Source organism: Blennius ocellaris, assembly GCF_963422515.1.
Source record: "Blennius ocellaris genome assembly, chromosome: 11".
NCBI classification, from domain to species: domain Eukaryota; kingdom Metazoa; phylum Chordata; class Actinopteri; order Blenniiformes; family Blenniidae; genus Blennius; species Blennius ocellaris.
Genome location: NC_137660.1, coordinates 17,125,579 through 17,146,257, shown reverse-complemented (window position 1 = coordinate 17,146,257; position 20,679 = coordinate 17,125,579). Strand labels below are relative to the sequence as shown.

The 20,679-nt window shown below is 39.7% G+C and overlaps 1 protein-coding gene across 1 annotated transcript in view; it reads left to right on the top strand.

Annotated features, from left to right (window-relative positions):
- LOC308136374 (voltage-dependent calcium channel subunit alpha-2/delta-1) overlaps window positions 1–20,679 on the top strand; it is a 71,581-nt gene that overhangs the window by 38,473 nt on the left and 12,429 nt on the right. The window contains exons 11-27 of the mRNA XM_080504711.1: window positions 4,470–4,628; window positions 5,108–5,212; window positions 6,407–6,485; window positions 6,931–6,980; window positions 7,082–7,171; window positions 7,279–7,353; window positions 7,440–7,520; window positions 7,843–7,917; window positions 13,428–13,499; window positions 13,796–13,867; window positions 14,203–14,264; window positions 14,769–14,845; window positions 17,337–17,397; window positions 17,491–17,582; window positions 18,546–18,627; window positions 19,199–19,261; window positions 19,847–19,950. Of these exons, the coding sequence (XP_080360837.1) occupies window positions 4,470–4,628; window positions 5,108–5,212; window positions 6,407–6,485; window positions 6,931–6,980; window positions 7,082–7,171; window positions 7,279–7,353; window positions 7,440–7,520; window positions 7,843–7,917; window positions 13,428–13,499; window positions 13,796–13,867; window positions 14,203–14,264; window positions 14,769–14,845; window positions 17,337–17,397; window positions 17,491–17,582; window positions 18,546–18,627; window positions 19,199–19,261; window positions 19,847–19,950 (1,399 nt within the window). The remainder of the gene's footprint in view (window positions 1–4,469; window positions 4,629–5,107; window positions 5,213–6,406; window positions 6,486–6,930; window positions 6,981–7,081; window positions 7,172–7,278; window positions 7,354–7,439; window positions 7,521–7,842; window positions 7,918–13,427; window positions 13,500–13,795; window positions 13,868–14,202; window positions 14,265–14,768; window positions 14,846–17,336; window positions 17,398–17,490; window positions 17,583–18,545; window positions 18,628–19,198; window positions 19,262–19,846; window positions 19,951–20,679) is intronic.

Here is a 20,679-nt window from a genome sequence, read left to right as displayed (position 1 = left end):
TTTATTTGACAAAATTATTCGGCCGATCTGTTTTTATAAGACAATATGCACTTGAATCATACAGAAATGCTTGCACATAGACAGCAAATGCCCATACACACATACACTGACAATAGAGGCTGGGAGATGGATGACAAGTAATGAAATATGGATTTCTCTCAGGTCTGGCCACCCTGAAACAGACCTTTAATGAAATAACTCTGCTCTATTTGGTACAGGGGATTAAAACACTGTGTTACAGCACCCCACCCACCCCAACTTCATACCCACAGATGTGGAGACGTGCCTGTATGAAACCATCTCCACTGCTCCCCACGAAATTAAATCTGCACCCCTGACTATAGTGAACCCAAGGAAACACCCATTCATCACCTCCTTGATCTTTCCATCACTTGTACCTTTCATCACTGAGCCATGTAGTTCTCAGCATTTCACCATGCACCTCCATTCATCTCATCGTGTCAATGAATGATCCCTCTGTAACACTGTACACTTTCACTTCAATACACAATACTATGGTATTTTTTTTCTTCATCGTTTCAACTTTCTTTCCCTTCAATTCAACTTTTCTTCCCCACCCATCACGTTGATCGCCCTCCCCCCCACACTGGTCCACCCTCTGTTCGTATATTCCGGGCCTTCCATGCTTTTGATTACACTCTGAAAGAGCCAATCGGGGGATTGTTTGATGCGTCGATGGGCGCCTGTGGAGGTGTTTATTGAGATAGCTCTTTATAGAGATTGGAACTGTCTTCGTTCTCTTTGCACAAAGATAGCCATTCAGGCTCTGTTTCCTCTCCCCTGGGACCCTTTGTCTTCAACACAATGTATTCTGTTTCATGGAGGACTTGTGATTCCTCAACGATGTGCAATTATCTGAGACCAGGTTGAAGATGTGTGTGTGTGTGTGTGTGAGTGCGTGCGTGCGTGCGTGCGTGCGTGCGAGGGATTTTCTTAATAGATGAACTTCAGTTGGGTTTTGACAACTTTTGAACTTTCTATATAGCCCTGTAAAACTACAGCGGTGTGGATGTAAAGCCTGATAGGGCACCCAATGGTTGAGTTAAAGTGTTTGAAAAGGCCTTTAAGTTAATCATGTCGCACAGGGGAGAGCCACGAGGACAGGAGTGTTTCCCAGCAACTAATAGGCTGTAAACGTATGTGTGGGGATCAACAAAGAATTTCAAGCCAAGCCAGGGACAATGAAGTCCCATTCAACTTATTCCCAATATCATCTAGTCGATAATGGGGATTTATTTGTATACCTGTATTCTTTAAATTTCTCTACGTTCAGAAAAGTATTTTAGTATTATATCATGCCTTATACATCAATAATTCATATTACAACCAATCATGATAATGGTTGATATTAGTCTAATCATGGAGGACCTACGCAAGATTTATGTAGCCGTTGATCCATGTAACCAAGCCATGTAACAGTTGATCATGAAAATGGTCCTGGACCCCGATCCCTCCCATTCCGCAGCCTCTCAGCAACCATGAGCCAGGAGGTATTTGTTTAGGCACACTTGTACAATCTGTCATGATCCATTACAACAGCTCTGCTCTAAATGCTACTTGTGCAGTAATGTTCAGTGTTATTGGACGCTGACAAGAAGTTTTAATTAAACACGACCTTCATTTTTCAGGGTTTTCAGTGGTATTGAGCTGGACTGCATTATGTTGAGAGTTTGTGTTATTCTGCCTCTTGTATGTTAATGGACGAGTTGTTGTACTGGGTCACATTGGATTGTACAAATGGTTCCAAAGAAGTGATTGTTGAAAGTACGCTGTGGCAGAAAGCTGGCTATCCAGAGGAAATTCGTGTGTCACAGTGAGAGTAAGCAAACCCCTGCAGCCTGGATGCAATTTTTGGAGGCTTCTTGCTGTGAGGTAATAGTGCAAACCACTGTTCCACTGCCAATCCTCATTACAATTTAGCCGTTATGATCGTAAAGATCAGAGATTGGGAAATGCTTTGGTGTTGCCGTGCTGAGGTTTAGAAAAATGAGCTGTCGGACTAACAGACAGGTTTATAAAAAGTCAACATTACAGCCAGATTATCTAAAGAACTCTATGTGGTGAAAAAGGAAAAAAAAACTTGAAAAGTATCATTGATGTTAGTTAAAACATCTCTCTTTACACGGGAAAACTATGTGACTTCATAACTACGGTTCAACCTGATCTAACATTGTTACACAAACTACAAAATTGGTACTTTTTCTGCAACGAATGTTTGGAAATACATAATCAAAAACAAAGTACAATAGTTATTTGTTTTTTCTGCAGGATAAAGAATAGTAAAAAGTCATATTGAAGTTGAGTGTGTCATGAAGCAAACAATAAAGCAGCGGTCAGTTTGTCCTGAGCTCATTCTTTGTGCCTGTCACCGTCTTTCCTCTCCATCCGTTTCTTTCTGTCACAGACTCAATCACTCATACACACACTCACACATACACACAGCGCCCCGTGTCTGGCCCAAAGGGTGTAGTTACCTGTCACTAAATCATTACTCTGTGATATTACCCATAAATCCCTCCTCATTAACAGCAGCCCAGGGACTGGCCTGGCATTTGGTCATGGAGGATGCTCACACTCTAATTTAACAGCTGCAGCAGGTCAGATGATTGCTGATGGCTGCCACAGTGCCTTTTTTTGTTTTGTTTTTTTTACTTCTTTCTTTCCTTGTCTGTCCCTCTCCCGACTATTTTCTTTTACACGTATGCTCTCACTTTCACCAACGCTCTCACCTCACTGAGCCTCTGTCACTTTTATCCAGCCTGTTCAGCCAATGTTAGCCGGTGTCAGCACTGTTAGCCAGTGTCAGTCCAGTGGGCAAGCCCGAGTGCCACACCAGAATAGCAGTCCAGTGGGATTAGAGCTAGAAGATTAGTCTCCTCTCTTGTGTCATCACTAATCCATTCCCAAGGCCTCGGCCATCACACACATACGCACACACACACACACACACACACACACACACACACACACACACACACACACACACACACACACACACACACACACACACACACACACACACACACACACACACACACACACACACACACACACACACACACACACACACACACACACACACACACACACACACACACACACACACACACACACACACAGAAGCGAGCAATGGGATCACAAGAGAACAGAGGAATTTGAAGTAGATTTTAAATTATATCTCTGTCCATGTCCACGAAACCTGTTTTACACCCTCCCTAGTAATTATACAGTATCATTTCATCTTTTTTTTAAATCTTTAAAAAATAAAAAAAACCCTTACAAGCAGTATATGACTGATATGTCTCGCACAATATGTGAGCTCATTATTTTTCAAAATGAGATACACCTTTTCACGATCCTTTTTTTTTTTTTTTAATCTTGTCTTCACACCCTCCCCCATACCTCGTTGAGTCTTCTCTCACTTTTTGCTCCTCACCCTCCCACACTCCGTTCTCACTGTCCTCACTTCTCCTTTTAATAGATTAGGTGATAAAAAAGATCCCTGTCTGTTCTTTGTGGGCAATTACGTTTGTGTTTGTGTGCACGTGTACCCTGCATATGTTGAAGTGCTCTTCTCTCATTTAGCTGTTTTTTTTTTTTCTTTCTCACTTCAAACCACATCCAATGCTGTATTGCCTTTCAGTTCAACATCTATGTGCATGCCTTGTTATTGTCATTCTAAGAGAAACTTCAAGGCTGCAAGCTCCTCGAATATACTTGCATACCCACGCACACATACGGCGAGGGCTCTTGTGGCTCTCTGCTTGTCTGTGTAGATCAGTGTTTTCAGCCTCACTATCGGCCATCTCAGAGACAAACGGATTAGTTGAGATCAATGAGATGCTGTATTGTTTCAGAACAGTTTGGCAATACAATAGTTGAGCTGGTCTGCAACTCTCCAACCCCATGCCCTCCACGCACTGTTACAATTCATTCTGTTCTATGGTATAATTAATCCTGTCATTCGTACCATCGCTCATTGGGGGCTTTTTTGAAAAGGTCCATTCTCCTCATTCTAGTTTCAACTCAAAGGTTCATTCAGGTTTCAGTAGTTAAAATATGAGCTACCAATTGAGTTTGAAATATGAATGTAGAAGGGAGGTTTTTATCCGGCGTTGGGTATGGGGTGTTTGTGCATATGTGTGCTGCGGGGTGGAAACGACGAGGTCTCACCTTTAAAAAAAGATGGTGTTGCTGCCTAACCTCCTTTTTATATAGCAGAATCTAGTTTCCATGGGTACCAAATCGTTGAGCTCCAAGGATGTGAAGCAATTAGTGGGGCTTGATGAATGTGTCTGTTTACCACTGCCTGATAACAGCCAAGGCCAGGTGGGAGTGTATGTGTGCATGCGTGCGCGTGCCGTGTTGGTATAATTTGTTACATATGCCCAGTTGTTGTAATTGTATGAATGATTTGCAGGTCATAATTCCCTGCCTCTGCTTCCCAGTTCAACACCAGGGTGAAGAAGACGGCGTGTTTCGACCATCTGGTTCAAGCCAACGTGAGGAACAAAAAGCTGCTGAAGGATGCGGTACAGAATATCACAGCCAAAGGAATTACAAATTACACAAAAGGCTTCGAGTTTGCTTTTGAGCAGCTTTCTGTGGTAAGGAAAAAAAAGATTTAAAAAAATTATACTTTGCCATACTTAAGCATGACTGAAAGCACAAGGCCAAAAAAACAAGTTTTTGAATGAAAGTGTCTCCATAGGTCAGCAGATTTAGAAAGTTGTCCTTCACTGCCATCTGGTGGTTGAATGAGCACAACAACGTACAATTTCAAAAGAAAAAGGGGTGACTTGATTGACTGATCGAATCTGGACTTATAAACAAGAATACACATTAGTATTGCAGTAGTTTCCAATTTGATGTATTTCTACATGAAGCTGCTCGCACCTACAGCTTGTTTGTGTTGGATAAAACAAGAAGAACAGCATAGGACAAGGGTGTGCACATATTTATATTTATATATTCAATCAACTGTTTCTGCTAAATAGTACTCTTTACTGTAAATAGTAATTGACTTAAGCAGGTGTCGTTGGATGCACAGTGACCATATTCTCCTTTTTAATATTTGTTTCACTAGACTAATGTGAGCAGAGCAAACTGTAACAAGATCATCATGTTGTTCACTGATGGAGGAGAGGAAAGAGCTAAGGCCATATTGGAGAAGTATAATGCTGACAAAAAGGTAAGAAACAACACACAGTAGTACACTGTTCCATAACTCTGCAGAAATGACACTTCTTTCACACTTTCGCTCACATATTCTGGAGACCTACTCCTGCACTATAGACCATCCTCATAATCCTATTGTCAGCGTCACAATTATCATCTAAGGCTCACTTCTGACTTAATGAGTTGTGTTACTAAGAATGGAAAGCCCTTCACAGTGTGGCGACGCAAATAGATTTCTGTCGCCAGAACATGAATAATACAGTTGCGTGTACACACACACACACACACACACACACACACACACACACACACACACACACACACACACACACACACACACACACACACACACACACACACACACACACACACACACACACACACACACACACACACACACAAAGGGGTGTATTATACTTCTTGGAACTCCCTTTGGGTTTACGTATCATTGAAGATATCCTCTTTGCTTAAAAGTTTCTGCAGAGGGCAGAAAAAGTTTTTGTCATAGAGAATTAAACAGCCACACACACACTTCATTACCAATGCTCTTTTTAAAAATATTGCAGACTCACTTGTATTTGTAGTCAAAGCAGGGTGTATGTACAGTGAGAAAAACATTGGTTGAGCTTTTAGTTTGTAAATATATCATATTTCATTAATCATTAACACAGAGTTTGAAGATATTCTTGATGGTTTTGTTTCCCTCTGGGTACTCTGGTTTCTTCCCACAGTCCTAAAACATGCATACAGGCTAATTGGTGTCTGTCGGTGTGAATGTGAGTGTGTGTCTGTCCTGTCATGGACTGGTGACCTGTCCAGGATATAACCAACCTTCACCCATAGTCAGATTGGATTGGCTCCAGAACCTATCAAACCTAATTTGGATGAAGCAGTGAAGATAATGGATGTGTTGATGGGGAGCCAGGTTCAAATCCTGGTTGTGCCAGGAAGGGTATCAAGTGTAAAAATGGTGAAAGTTGGACTGACTTGCTGTGATTACTGCTATGAAAAGGGAGCAGTTGAGCACATATCTCTCATCATTAAATCAACAGTCTATTTACGTAAAATTATATTGAACAGAATACTAGGTAAATGAAATAAACCCGTAAAGTACAGCACTAGTTAATCTAATAACTAGTAATCAATTGTTTTATGACTAGGGTAAGAGGTGGCATTCTGATAAATGTAATCATTTTATATTCTTCAGGTGAGGATTTTCACCTTCTCTGTAGGACAACACAATTATGACAAAGGACCTATTCAGTGGATGGCCTGCTCCAACAAAGGTACACCACACATTATATCACTCCTGAATTTACAGTTTGTTGCAGTGGTTGGACCAAATTAGGAGTCATGCTCCAGGCTCGTTAGGCTATTACTCATCTGCATTCTTACACCGACTTGACCAGATGCTGGAAAATTTTTGCAGCTCAAACTGGGACTTCTGCTCTCCGATTACGTTGTGGAGGTTATTGAGTGGAACATTTTCTGAGGCAAAACGAAATTCCTTCCATTCACGCTTTTTTGTGTCAATGCCACAGTTCACAAAAATTATATGATGCTATAGACTGTTCCAACATTATCTGCATTGCAGACACAGGTCCATATATACAAAAACAAAAATTAACACACAAGTACATAAGAAAACACTTCACTTTCTGCTTCATTATGCCTCATTTTTGAGTTGCAATTGTTCTCTAAATGTTGTTTCCCCCATGATCTTTTATCCAGGTTACTTCTATGAGATCCCGTCCATCGGAGCCATCAGAATAAATACACAGGTGATTTTAGCCAGGCTTTTATCTTTTTACACATGCAACATGGACTAGTTTTGCATGTGAAGCAATCTAAGCAATCGAACTGAAAAATCTCTCCTCAACAGGAATACCTGGATGTGTTGGGAAGGCCAATGGTTCTCGCAGATAAGCAGGCCAAACAAGTCCAATGGACGAATGTGTACCTTGATGCCCTGGTAGAGCTCACTCTCATTCATGTTACTCTGTTACCAAGTCACAACTAAAAACATAGAAATGTAAAATAAATGTTGGTAGAAGTTATTTTTGCTCACCTCTCCCTCAGGAACTGGGTCTGGTCATCACTGGAACATTACCGGTCTTCAACAGAACTAGAATGTACGATGAAAGGAAAGGAGAGGTATAGTAAGAAAATGCACCCGCAAACGGTGAACAGACTCAAACTGATTAATCCACTTTCGTTTATTTTATTCTTTCATATTTCAGTACCAGAATCAGCTGATTCTCGGCGTCATGGGGATTGACGTGTCTCTTGACGATATCAAAAAGCTCACGCCACGCTTCACTGTGAGTTTAATGCCTGAGTATATTCACATGCAGAACAATCCACCCAGGGCAGACTTGTGACCTTGTGAACTTGCCGTTAGAGTTTTGCCAAAGAAGGTCTCTTCCAGTATCAGCAACATTTCTTCACAAGCAAGAATTCTTAAAAAAAAAAAAAGTTTTGCATTTCTGCTTTCAGTTCCTTGTTATTCCGCTGTCTTGGATCAACAATGACCTTTATCCGGCATATGTTTTAGACCAATGAGCCATGCTGTGCACATATTGGTATTTGGGGGTTTTCTGGACACAGTAATTAATTCTCCTTTCTGTTTATCTCTGGCCTCAGATTGGTCCTAATGGATACTACTTTGCCATTGATCCCAATGGATACGTCCTGCTGCACCCCAACCTCCAGCCAAAGGTATAGCATCTGGCCCAATGCGTCACTTTGTGTATCTCAGCAGGCCCATGTCTACAAGTATTATAGTATATCCTGGCCATTCCACCTGGTTTTATAGTCACTATTTGCACTCCGTGAATAATATGCAGGTTAGCAGATGGTGCATGCTCTCTTCAAACTTTTCCACGTGTCGTCCCCTCATCAATCTTCATAAAGAGCGCCCATTCCCCTGTTAAGAGTATGGCTTGATAACATCAGCCCTCAGATATCGGCTAGAAGGTCACAGACACCTTATGGGATTAAACGGATATATGTTATATGGCATATATGTTTATGAATGAAGGAGAAAAAGTCACCTGATGGCATATTTGAACGTGAAAATAGGTTCAGTAATTTAATTTCCTTTACCCTTTATCATCAGATTTTTTTTATTTTATTTTCTCATCTACTTGAGGCAGTCCAAATTAAACGGATACATCTGATTATTTTTGCCAAACCTGCATATATCAAGCACCCCCCCCACCCCTATTTCAGTATTCTTGCAAGGCTTTAAGATAAACTATATGCGAAAATAACACTTCCAAAACACGCAAGTAAGATACCACTTCTACCAACTTTGGGACTGTCTGTTTTGACCTGCCAAATGCCCTGTGCAGTCTCACTATTCCTCAAATGAATGCAACAGGACTTCTCGCCACTGGCAGGTATTAAGAAATGCCCCCTTGTAAATTAGCTATGACCCCACAAGAGGCTGCAGGCCTTTTTTCAGCAAATCCCACAGCAGCTTACTGCCTCCAGCCTGAGGCAAACCCTCTCTGACAGGCTGCATGAGGGCCATGTGTGGCAGAAAAACTCCAGAACAGCTCAGTGAATCTGAACTGTGGATCCTCGGAGACATACACTTACTTTCTGTCTATTAATCCACTCCCAGCAATCAAATCCATTCAGACAAGCACTTACGGATCAAATTATCCTAATTCTTGGTTAAATGTTTTATTAGCGAGGTAATCCACCTCTCAGATGAGAGCATGTATTGGCATATAACTGTAATGCGAAAAAGCATAACTAAGATAATAGTGACAAATTAACGAGTGTATTTATGAATGCTCAAAATGTGCCATTGTTTTCTTGTTAGTGCAATGGAAATATTTGTTTTTAAGTTTGTGTGAATGCGAATTTCCCCCCCCCCGGCTTTAAATCTCTTTACGATCGTTCACCCCTCCTGGAAGATGTAATGCTGATCAATGGTTTGTGCAGGTGTGCATCTGTGGAAACACTTCTTCAGGAAGCGTTTCTGACTGCCAGCTCAGAGTAACACAATGTGTGCATTACTAATTAAAGCACAGTGATCTTTTTTTTCCCATACCTTTCCTAGAAAAGGATTCAAAACAGGAAACTCAGACTCACTAATAAGTATGCTGTCACTTTCCACGAGGTGAGATGAAGTAGACGTGCAATAGATAGCATTTATAGTTTCTGAGATAGTACAGCCATGTAGAATTTTGTGAATTTGCAATACCTTAGATAATACAAGATTCATAGATGAAGTAGCTGTCACCATATAACAATAATGTGTTTTTTTTTTCCCCCAGGGGATTTGATTGTCTTCATTTTTTGGGGAAACCATTGTCAGGATTTTCTGTGTCACAATGATATGTTGCATCTGATAATTGTGTTGCCTTGAATGAAGGTGGAAAAAAAATTAACAGCATCTTCCAACTTGAATAAATTAATTATTTTTATTTCAAACCTACTGTACCTAAAAAAACTGAATATGTTATATACATATATGAAATAGATAATAGATATCAGACAAAATCCAAAAAAGGAATAATACAAAAACTACACAAAAGGTGAAAATTAGAGATAAGGGGGAAAAAAAAACCCAGGTATGACAGTTGAAGCTTATATACAAATCTTACTTACACTTTCAGAATGTGAATTAATGAATTTAATTACCAGAGCCCTACAGCTATTCCCAACATCTTTCAATGTGAAATTACTTTTCTAAATCCAACGTCAACTCAAATTTGCTACTTAGCATGAGAATAAACATTCTCTTTCACTCTCAATGAAATTTGGAAGGTGTGCTTTACTTGGATTTGGATTTCAAAATACAATTATGAGCTGTGTATTGTCTGGTCTGCTGGTGAGGAGGCTATAATCGCTGTTAGAGGGAGAAAGATTTAATCTGCCTCTGAATAATAATTCAGCCGAAGGGTGTGGGGGTGGATCCTTCATCCCGCTATAAATTGCACCCTGGTCCTAGGCACTATAGGCATAGTCATAACTTCATCATTTTAAAGTAGCATTCAAGGAAGCCATTTTCCATCAGTCCTCTTCATAGAGCGGATCTTCAAGGTTCATTGAATCAGTGAATGAGACTGTGAATACTGATGGCAACCTTGGGTCCTCAGATCATTTTCCTTCACACACACACACACACACACACACACACACACACACACACACACACACACACACACACACACACACACACACACACACACACACACACACACACACACACACACACACACACACACACACACACACACACACACACACACACACACACACACACATCTTGCTTGTACATATTTCATAGTCAAAACACCAGCCTTCCCAGTTACAGTAGAATTGTATTTCCGAGATCATCCTAACAAATCTGTTGTTGACACAAAGTACTCTTTCATTGTCTCGCATTGCTTTTTTGTATTGTTGCTATTTTTTCTGATTCCTTGTTTTATTATTTTTTTGATTTGGTCTTTTAATTTTCTGTCTTTGCGGTTGAAGTCATGCAATGTTCAGACTTCCGTTCTCTTTATAAGCTCTCCTGTCTCCATGTATGTTTGATGTTTCATTCTGTATCACAGTCTTGTATGTCTTGATCTTTTATTCTTTCTTTTCTCATTTTCATGCTTCATCTTCATCATCTTCCTTTGCTGCCTCATTCCATTTCTCTAACCATCACATGTAAGGAGCTCAACTCTTTGACTTTTACTGGAAATGACTTTTCAATTTCTGTCTTCCATGGGTGCTTTCTTGTGTGTATCACACTTATATCTATTAACATTTTTCCTTTAGAAGAAAAAAAAAACTTGGGCTTTACTATGACAAGAGCAATGAAAGCTCTTTGTCTTACATATCCTTTAATGTCATAATACAATAATCTTCAAATTACTGCTTGAATATTGTATGCCAACATGCATGAAATCATTATGTCAGCACTCGTCTGCTTTTGACCATGTTGTGAGTGGGTAAAGGCTTGGGAGGACCGACTGGTATCATATTACATGTACTGCTGCTTTATAGAGAAGCACTGGATTACTGCTACTATTTTATACCACCATAAAGCCAGTCAGACGTATAGAGTTTTTAAGAGAGGACATTAATAGAGTTCAGTGTCACTTTCTATCAAACGTGATTCAGCTGCATCTGGTGTCCGATATGTTGTCAAAATGCTGCCACATGGCACCCTGTAAGACTTATATTTGATTAGATTCATGTGCTATGGAAAATAGATGCCATTGTACCTGAATTACTGAGAAACCAAAGCAACACGCTCCATGTTAACACTTACCTGCATAAACTGGTGTGGTTATGTACTCATGACTACAATAAAATGTGTGTTCTTGGGTGTTTTGATTTTTTCGACTTTGTCTGTATTCACGACTAAAAATGTTCGAAAAAGTTTTGTTCAAGTTTTTGATTTCAAAAAGGTGTGATGAGATGTGGGCTGCGTTACCAATGTTTTACTTGTTTTTTTGTTGTTGTTTTTTAAATGAAAGCTAATTTATGTATTAGTTTCACAATGCTGTTGTTTTTACGCAAGTGCATTTAAAACAAAAAAATGGAATGATTTACCTGAACCTTGATTCAGAAAAATAAGTTGATATGCCACTCATGAATCGGATTATTAGTAATTGAGACCAAAGCATGGAAATAGCCTTGCATTTTGCTGCCACAACAATCAAATAGCCCAACATAAAAGTTACTAATAAACTCAGCAGCCTTGACCATGCTACTACTCAAAGTATTTTCTTTTTTTTTCTGAGCCAGATTTACAATGCAAGAAGGCAAATGTTTCCAAAAACATAAAGAGTTGTATTTGTTTGCTTTGATCACTGCCAGGGTGAACCTTTTTCCAAAAGTTGAGGTACGATTTAAAAGTCTTCCGATTGTCCAGAATAAGTTTCCTTACTAAATGCACTAATAGGAAACCACAACTCAAAACCACCGCTGTGAAATCCAAACTTATTCAATAACAATATAACAAATAAACATACAATACTCATAAAATATTTAAGCAATTGTGAAGGAAATCCTGCCAAGTAGAACATTTTCCCCAAATCAAAGGTGTTTATAGTTAATAGAAGGGCTGCATGATATCGGGTGAACATGCAATATACTGTAATGTTGTCAAGTACAGCAATAAAGATGTAATTTGCAATAAATTCAATCATTTAAGGATGCTAATTTCCTTGTGCATTGAGATTTGTTCTTCTACTCAGCATGCTCGCTCCTAATTGATACCAGCTGTTATTGGATGCCCCCCCCCCCCCCCCCCCCCCACCAAATCACATGTATCTGCAGTTCACACCAACAGTTTCAGAACAGAAACAGTTTGTGGAGTTTATTTATTTATTGTCATTTGAACTTTAGAGCTGTCAATTGATCCAAATTCGTAACTTTTTACTTCAGTTTTTGTGAATTAGCCACGATTAAATGTGTTTCTCTTCCACATTTAAAATGCTGTCATTTTGAGTTTGCAGAGCATGAAGGCTTTGTGCACAGAAACATAATTTATCGCAGTCCAGTCTTTTTATGCTGTGATAACACTAAATGCTCAATATATTGTGCAGTCCTAGTTATTAATAGTGGTCTTCTTTATCCAATAAAATGCAGACTAAAGGAACAGAAGGAAAAGTGTAATTTTTTTTTTAAAACTCTGCAGCTGTCTGTGCTTGACAACTTGATGAAATCCCTATGTGGAGGCCACATTATAACTCATACTAGGACCCAATGGTTTTTGGCTGTGGGTTTGGGGTATAGGTGTCCTGTTTTGATGAATACACGTAAAGTAGAAGCCTTCCTGATTGCATAACAGGAGGACAAATAAATTTTTTACCCACACTTACCTCAAAGAAAAAAACATCTGTGTCTCGTTACACTTTTTAGTTTTAGTATGTCTTGTGTGCCTTTTATTAAAAAGAGGTTATGGGCAATCCAAAATAAATCTGTTTGTTTCAAAAATTGCTATTGCACTTTTTTATTAAATGCATTGGCAATACTTGTGTGCGGCGGATTACTGTTCTCTGTAGTGGACTGATGGCAGGAACCCGTCTCCGAGAAGCTATTGTTAAATGGGCCATTGCATTTTACAACATCTTTCTGTATCAACTCGGCGGGATTCCACATGAGAATAAAAACTTCTCACTGATCTTGTAATGTATCTTTAAATTGGTCTGTTTGCAGTTCACTTCACTCATAACAGACTGAATTGTTTTTTTGTTTTGTTTTTTCTATAGAATCCCAAATTCCAGGAACCGGTGACCCTCGACTTTCTGGATGCAGAGCTGGAGAATGATATCAAAGTGGAGGTAGAGTGTGCAGATACACGCAAATCCCACATTCAGCCTAACCTCCGAAGCAAACCCACGCATATATAGAAAGTGGAGTAAGAAGCCGAATTCACATACATTCAGATAGATATCCAGGTGCCAGACATCTCATGTCTCCTCATAAAACCACTTTCATCACTCCATCACAGTGATTTATCTGGTGGCCCCAACTTGTTAGCGTGAAGTTATAAGACAGACTGCTTTCAAATGAATCCAAACCCTGTGAATCACATTCAGTGACTGTGGAGCTGCACCGTCTTTTTCTCTCACATCAGATCAGGACAATGATGATTGATGGAGAGACAGGAGAGCGTACTATTGAAACGCTGGTGAAAACCCAAGATGAGGTGAGAAAAAAATACTGGGAACTGACCTCAGATGTTATCTGAAAGTGTATTTATGACATGTCTCACTTTCAACATCTGCTTTGCGGTCTGTGTCAGATTGTGAATGAAGTATTGGTTTATGAGATTTGAATTCCATTTTATTTACATGTTTGCCCACCTTGCTATCGCACTTTAGATATACTTAACTACAAATAAATGGTTTCTCATTTAAAGACATTCAAGGAAAGAAAATATATATATAATTTACTGTTATGTAATATTCAACTGATAGAAAAATATGAATACAATATGCAACAGTTTGGAATTGTAACAACATTCTGTATCATTATTGGCAGAGGTACATAGATAGAGGAGTCAGGACCTACACATGGGCACCAGTCAATGGGACAGACTACAGGTGAGACTTCATTTACAACGAAAAAGCCATGATTTGTAAAGTTTGAGTGTGTTACGTCAAGCCAGTGGCAGTGACTATTGAGAGCACTTCATCTGATGAAGGATGCTGCGTGAGCCAACAGGGGTCACTCTCCTGTTTGTAACTTCAGGTTCTGGTTGTGTATTTGACAATGTTTTAAAGATATCACTCCTGTTTTTCACTAAAACAAGGACAAAGCATATCTTTATGTATAAGAAAAAATTGTGACAAAGCACAACAATACTTTTTTTTTGCATTGATAAACCAAATTTCAGATTTGAGCATTTTTTTGTCAGTTTTGGTAATTGATAAAACAATTGCAATATTTACAGGTAATTATATAAGCAGCATTCTCTTTATTTTAGTTCACGTGCCTGAAACCTTTTCTCAGCACTTTGTGGTTTGATGTACATTTAAGCTAAAAACACAAATGACCTTCAACCACCAACCTCCACAATAAATCTAAGTATCATCTTTTCTCTGCAGCCTGGCCCTTGTTCTACCTAAATACAGTGAACATTTCATTCAAGCTAAACTGGGAGATGACATGACACAAGCCATGGGTGAGTACAACATAAACTGCCTGAATAAAAAGAAAGCAAATCCATCGATAAGTCCACCACATCCAGGCACACCCCCTTTCAGTTGTGCTCTTGACTACTTGTGTTGTAATACTAGCTCCTCGCTGGAACCATAGCCACTCCTTTGTACTTGCGACTCACATCAGTGAATCCCCATAGTGCTTTTCTTTTGTAGTCTAACCCACTGGTCACTCCCACACAAAGTCTTCCACCACATGCTTTCCCTCTCCCATACCCAGCCTGTCCACTGTGCCTTTTGATCTTGTGTGACTGTATCTCTTCTTATTTATTTATTTTTTGTTCTTTATCTGACTCTTCTTTTGGCTTACGAGAAGAGGAAACCTCTCTCATCTCCTCAAGATCACTGCTTCTACCAAACTGTCTCTCCTTATTGCACATTTAACCATTTAAATATATATCTGGAGCAAACTCAATCTCCTCTCTTTCCTGATCTTTTAGCTTGGGAATACATGTTCTCAAGTTGACAACATTCTAGCCTGAATTGTTTTCTCCTTCCATGGTTTTTTCCTCCATCTTTCTATTTAATCTTCCAACTGATACTTCATGCTCATTCATTGTGGACACATTTACTTATTTATTTTCACCTCTTTGGTTGATATTTCAAGACAGTCTTGCTGCGTGATACAATCTGTCTGCTTGGTCTCCCATCACAGAACATAGCAAGTGTAATAGTTGCTAATAAATCAGAAAATACAGATACATACATGTATGAATATGTGTTTTCTTTACAATTATTTGCATTTTAAGTTCTAATGCAATTTTTTTTCTCTTTAATCTTGCTGGAATGTACAGCTTCTTCTTGGGGCAAGTATTCAATATTCTTCTTGCCATATGATGTTCTGCTTCATAAGCATTGTGATCACATTGTTGTAAAGAATGCATGCATCACAGTATGAATGCTAATGATGACTTGATAAAAGCACGGGTAGATGGTCTCTTTGATCAGAGGATATAATTAGCAGCAAAACACTGGATTCAGCACATAACCATCTGGCTTTCGTGAATTTTTTATAACTTTGATGTGATGCCACGAAGCATAAACAACTAATGGTGCCGTTATTTCAACAGATGAGAGTTTGACTGAGCGTTTCGGCCTCTGTATCACTCCCTCTATGCCATAACGAGTCTGTCACTGTGCCATAAAGGCTGTCAGAACGTTTACAGGACTGTTAAAAAAAAGTAACACACCATGTCTTACTGCCACAGACTGGTCTGATAGGGAGTTTGGGACTCTTAAGTTCTCTGTACAGCCATATAGAGTTTCATCCTGGAGCCAGACCACCAGAACCCCAATCCATCTTATCACTTTGCAGCAGTAGGAGGTTTAAGCAGCCACTTGTCCTCCTAATACATTTGGGAGCATCCCAAGCCAAGGGTGTGATAGATGAACATGGATTTTTTTTTTTTTTTCATTCTTGTAGCAGGAATGCTGTGTTGAATAAATGAACTGAAGCTGCTGTTGAGGATACAGTGACACTTAAGTAAAGAGCTGAAAAAGAAAAAGGGATAGTGTGGAAAGCAATTGTGAAGAGAGAGTCACCATGCCCAGTCTATAGAGACAGAGCGACAATGAATATGCTTGTTATGTTTTATATGAAGGCCATTGTTTCATCCTGCACCAGATTTCTATGACCTCGAGGAAACTCAGCGCTCGGTAATTGTTTTTGCAGACTGCACCACACGAGTCAATATATTTTAAAGGCCGTTTCCAAAATGTCCTTATTTTAAGAGACCAGTAAATGATGGCCATTGATGTCTGTCATGGCATTTATGAGATAAGAATTACCATTCAGTGTTTCAAATAAAATCCGAAGTCAAAGCAAGTGATGTGATTGAAGGCCTTGAAGGAATTGTTCTATAATACAGCGTATGATTACGCGTTGTGTCTTGCATGTCTATGATCTTGTACCTTTTTACCATTTTAATGATCTACCTTCAATAAGGGCATTCAATCACTTTTTTTTTTAATATACGTTTAAGGCATGCTGTTGGAGCTCATATGATTTACTGCAGCACAGTATTTTATTACCTACTGTGGTGAATTATTCACAATTTTCAGCATATTTTCCACGGTATGACATCATGTTTTTCAGATGATGAATGCATTTTTATCTCCTTTTGTCTTCTCTACACTTGCCTCTCCCCTTACGGTTTCTCTCTTGGGTCATAACAGGCCAAGAAGGCAAGTACTTCTCAGTCAGTTACTCTCCCTTGTGTTTTTCCTAGAGCTCCATCCACACTCTGCCTTTATTACACCAACTCATATCTGTCCAGTGCATGTGTTGTGTCTTTGATTGTGTGGTGCACAATTGTGTCCATGTGTCGACTAACAGCTTCTATCTGTCTGACACATCAATGTCCTTGTCGTGTCGTCTAAGAGTTTATTGATACTTTGATGCTACATAACTTGTTAACTTATAAACCTGAACTTGGCATTTTGTGTTTTTGAAAGCACTGGACACCATACAGCAGGAGAGGTTTGATGAGTTCGGTTACACGTACATCGCTCCCAGGTGAGTAGTCTTCACATGACTGCACATCGCTTATATAAAACATGGGAGCAGGCAAGAGACAGGCACGCCTACTGACCGCAACTGTTTCTTCAGGGAGTACTGCAAAGAGCTGAAGTTGTCAGTCAACAACACCCAGTTTCTCCTCGACTTCAACCAGTACATTGATAGCAACACCCAAGATGCATGTGAGTCATGCATCTTCTTCACTGTTATTTCACTTGACACATCTGTGCGGGTTTCCTGCTGTCTCTGTTCATACGGGTTGTATAAAGCTAACAGTATTCAGTATTTGTATCACAATGAGTGAATGTTTTTCAATGCATATACTGCATGGTGTGTCTTACTGTCAAGTCATTGTGATGACCACCATATGAAGGTTACAGCATGACTTTGGTCATCAGCTTAGTTTGGGGATGACATCAGGAGGATCGACTGAGTTTCCTGGAACCCCTGATGCTGCCACACTATACAGTGACTCATTATGTGTGATGTGTCATCATCTAATGGATCTCACCTCTAACATGGCTTACCGCTATAATCCAGCTAATGGATCAAGATAGCCTTGATTCATTTAAACCCAAGGTCAAGTCATATGCCCTGCCATTAGTGCTGTTTACGCATTTTGTTGAGTCTTTATGACAAGACAGAATTTAACAACACTCACGAGACTATGTCTTCAAACTATGTGAATACTTTGAACGTACTTTTCTTGACAATCAGGTTTAAATTGCACCTATTACTACAGCACCCAATCCAAAATGCTTTGTCCTGCAGCAGAGATAATGGGCCCTCATGACTCCCAACTGAATGATTTTCTGACCAGTACTAATGAGAACTTTTTTTTGTGCTCATTTATGCAGAGAAACGAATTGGCCAACACACCTACTTCATTTCAGGCATTGACTTTTCTCCAACGGATCACTGCAGCTGCAGGAATAAGTCTTCATCTTATTCCTGCAGCTGGCCAACAAACAGATCTGTTTGCTGGGTTCTCTGCAGCATTAATTCTTATGCAAGCCAGGAGCATCTTTGTCCACATTTGTACACAAAAGTCATTGTTTTTATGAATCTAATTTCGCAAAAAAAGTATGTTTTTTGTTGTGATAAGATTTTCTATCAGTAAAATGTGCCTCATCTTTGATCCATAGGTAATGTGTCTCTTGTGAGCCGACTGATCTTGGATGCAGGTTTGACCGCTGACCTGGTTAAAGTCTGGAGCAAGCAGACTGTGTGAGTGCCAAAGCATTCAGTTTCTCTCAGTTTTCATCAAAATTTTGATCATGTTAGCCTTTATGTAGATATGCATAGTTCCATTAAAAACTGAACGACTTCCTCTTAAAGAGATCTGTGTTGCAGTTCTGCTCCAGTGCTCTGAAATGCCATGGCTGTGTCCACTACAACTTTATTCACTAACTGAGGCAAAGTTTTATTTCTTTCTATTATGGATGAATTGATCGCATCTTACTTATGCAACACGATGAAAGTGAAGTACAATATGCATATCACACCCAACCATTCCCAGTCCTTCCAAGACGTGATGTTTCGAGAGGAAAATCAAATAATTACATCAGTGTGTGTTCGTTTTATGGTATGCCCACTTGTCTGAAAAAATCTGAACTCACATTTGCACACATTGAAGGGTATCTGTTTAACATTAGGCCATTCGGAGACAAGTGACTGGGCACAAAGCAATTTGTGTCCCATCTGCAACTTGGTTTCACGATTCACAAACACTTTTTTTCACCGTCATAGGCATGATTGGCTTTCATGGTTGATTGGCCTTTGTTTTTCATCTTCTCAGGGATGGGATAGTGGCCAGGTTTGTAGCCACAGATGGAGGAATCACAAGAGTCTATCCAAGAAGGTACTCTTCCCTCTTTATTCTGTTTCACTGCTCGTGTTAACGCCGCTTTTGTGAAACAGTATGCCAAGCTTTTTTTTTTCCAAATATCTTCTAGTATAATCATGTGAGATGAAAATGGATACAGACTGTAATACTCTTAGGTTGAGCACTTTTGGCTGCCTTCCTCACCTGCTCCATTGGGTTATTTTCCAGAACATGTAGGATTAGACGCTATGAGCTGAACTCCCAGAGCGTGCCAGGCCAGAACAGGACACGGGTCAAATCCACAAATCCTGCAGCCAAGCTGAATTTCCTCAATTTCTTCTCTGCTACAGTTTCCTAAAATACATTCGGGGGTTTCTCTTTGAGAAAATAAAACTTTCTCACTTCAAACGAATGCCTTTTTTCCTACAGTGACACATTAAATGAAATATCTAACTCAATCTTTGTAGATCATCTCTATTGGTCACGACTTCTATTTTCTCAAATTAGATTTGAGTCAACATAGTATTATGAATCGCTCAGATATATCGAACACTTATATTTGCTTAGAAATGCCTGCAGTGGCTCATAGATCAGATTATCTGACTGTATTTATGTTTTCAGCGCTGGGGAAGAGTGGAATGAGAATTCTGAAACATACGAGTCCAGCTTCTACAAGAGGACCCTGGATAATGAAATGTACATTTTTACAGCTCCAACTTTCGGCAGTAAGTTTTTCTGAGATGTTTGAAAGTATCTACTCGTCCCTATGTGTGGCAATCTTCAGTGTGGTCTGGCACCATGCCTATTTTGTTCTCTGCTTTTGGAAGTCATCCCAACCCTGCTGGCAAAAATCTGAGGCTCGGGCCTCTGATATCACTCTCTTCATCCCTCTCTTTTTCCCACTGCGTCTTTCAAGGCTCATCCGCACTCTGTTTCCCTCCCTTCCTCCATCCATCCAGCCATCCTGCCCCGTACAACTTCCTATCATCTCCACAGATCTCTTTAACAGACGTCAGGGCAGGCAAGCGTCATTGTAATGTTGCCAAACATGAGACTTCAGCACACTTGAGTGGATTAACACAACCCCTACCTTCACAGACTCTACTCCTATCCTCACAGCAGCTAAAAATAACAAAAGTAACCAAAAAGAGGGGCAATCTTTCTTATTTGAACATATACCAACATGTCCATTAGAATTACACCATTTCATCTGAAAAGACAGATTATCTAACCCTAACCAGCATTTGCAAGTCAAACAACAGTATGGATACATCTATTGAAGCTGTTGTTGATATCAGCGCTTTCTGGGAATAAAGTTGCATGCTGTATTTTATTCACAAAAACATTAACTGCACCCACACAGATGCAAAAGAGCTGTAGCTCCAAGCCATTGAACCTGTGGAGCAACGGTGGCCATGAGGATTAAAAAGGGATCAGAGGTTTGCAGGTTCCAA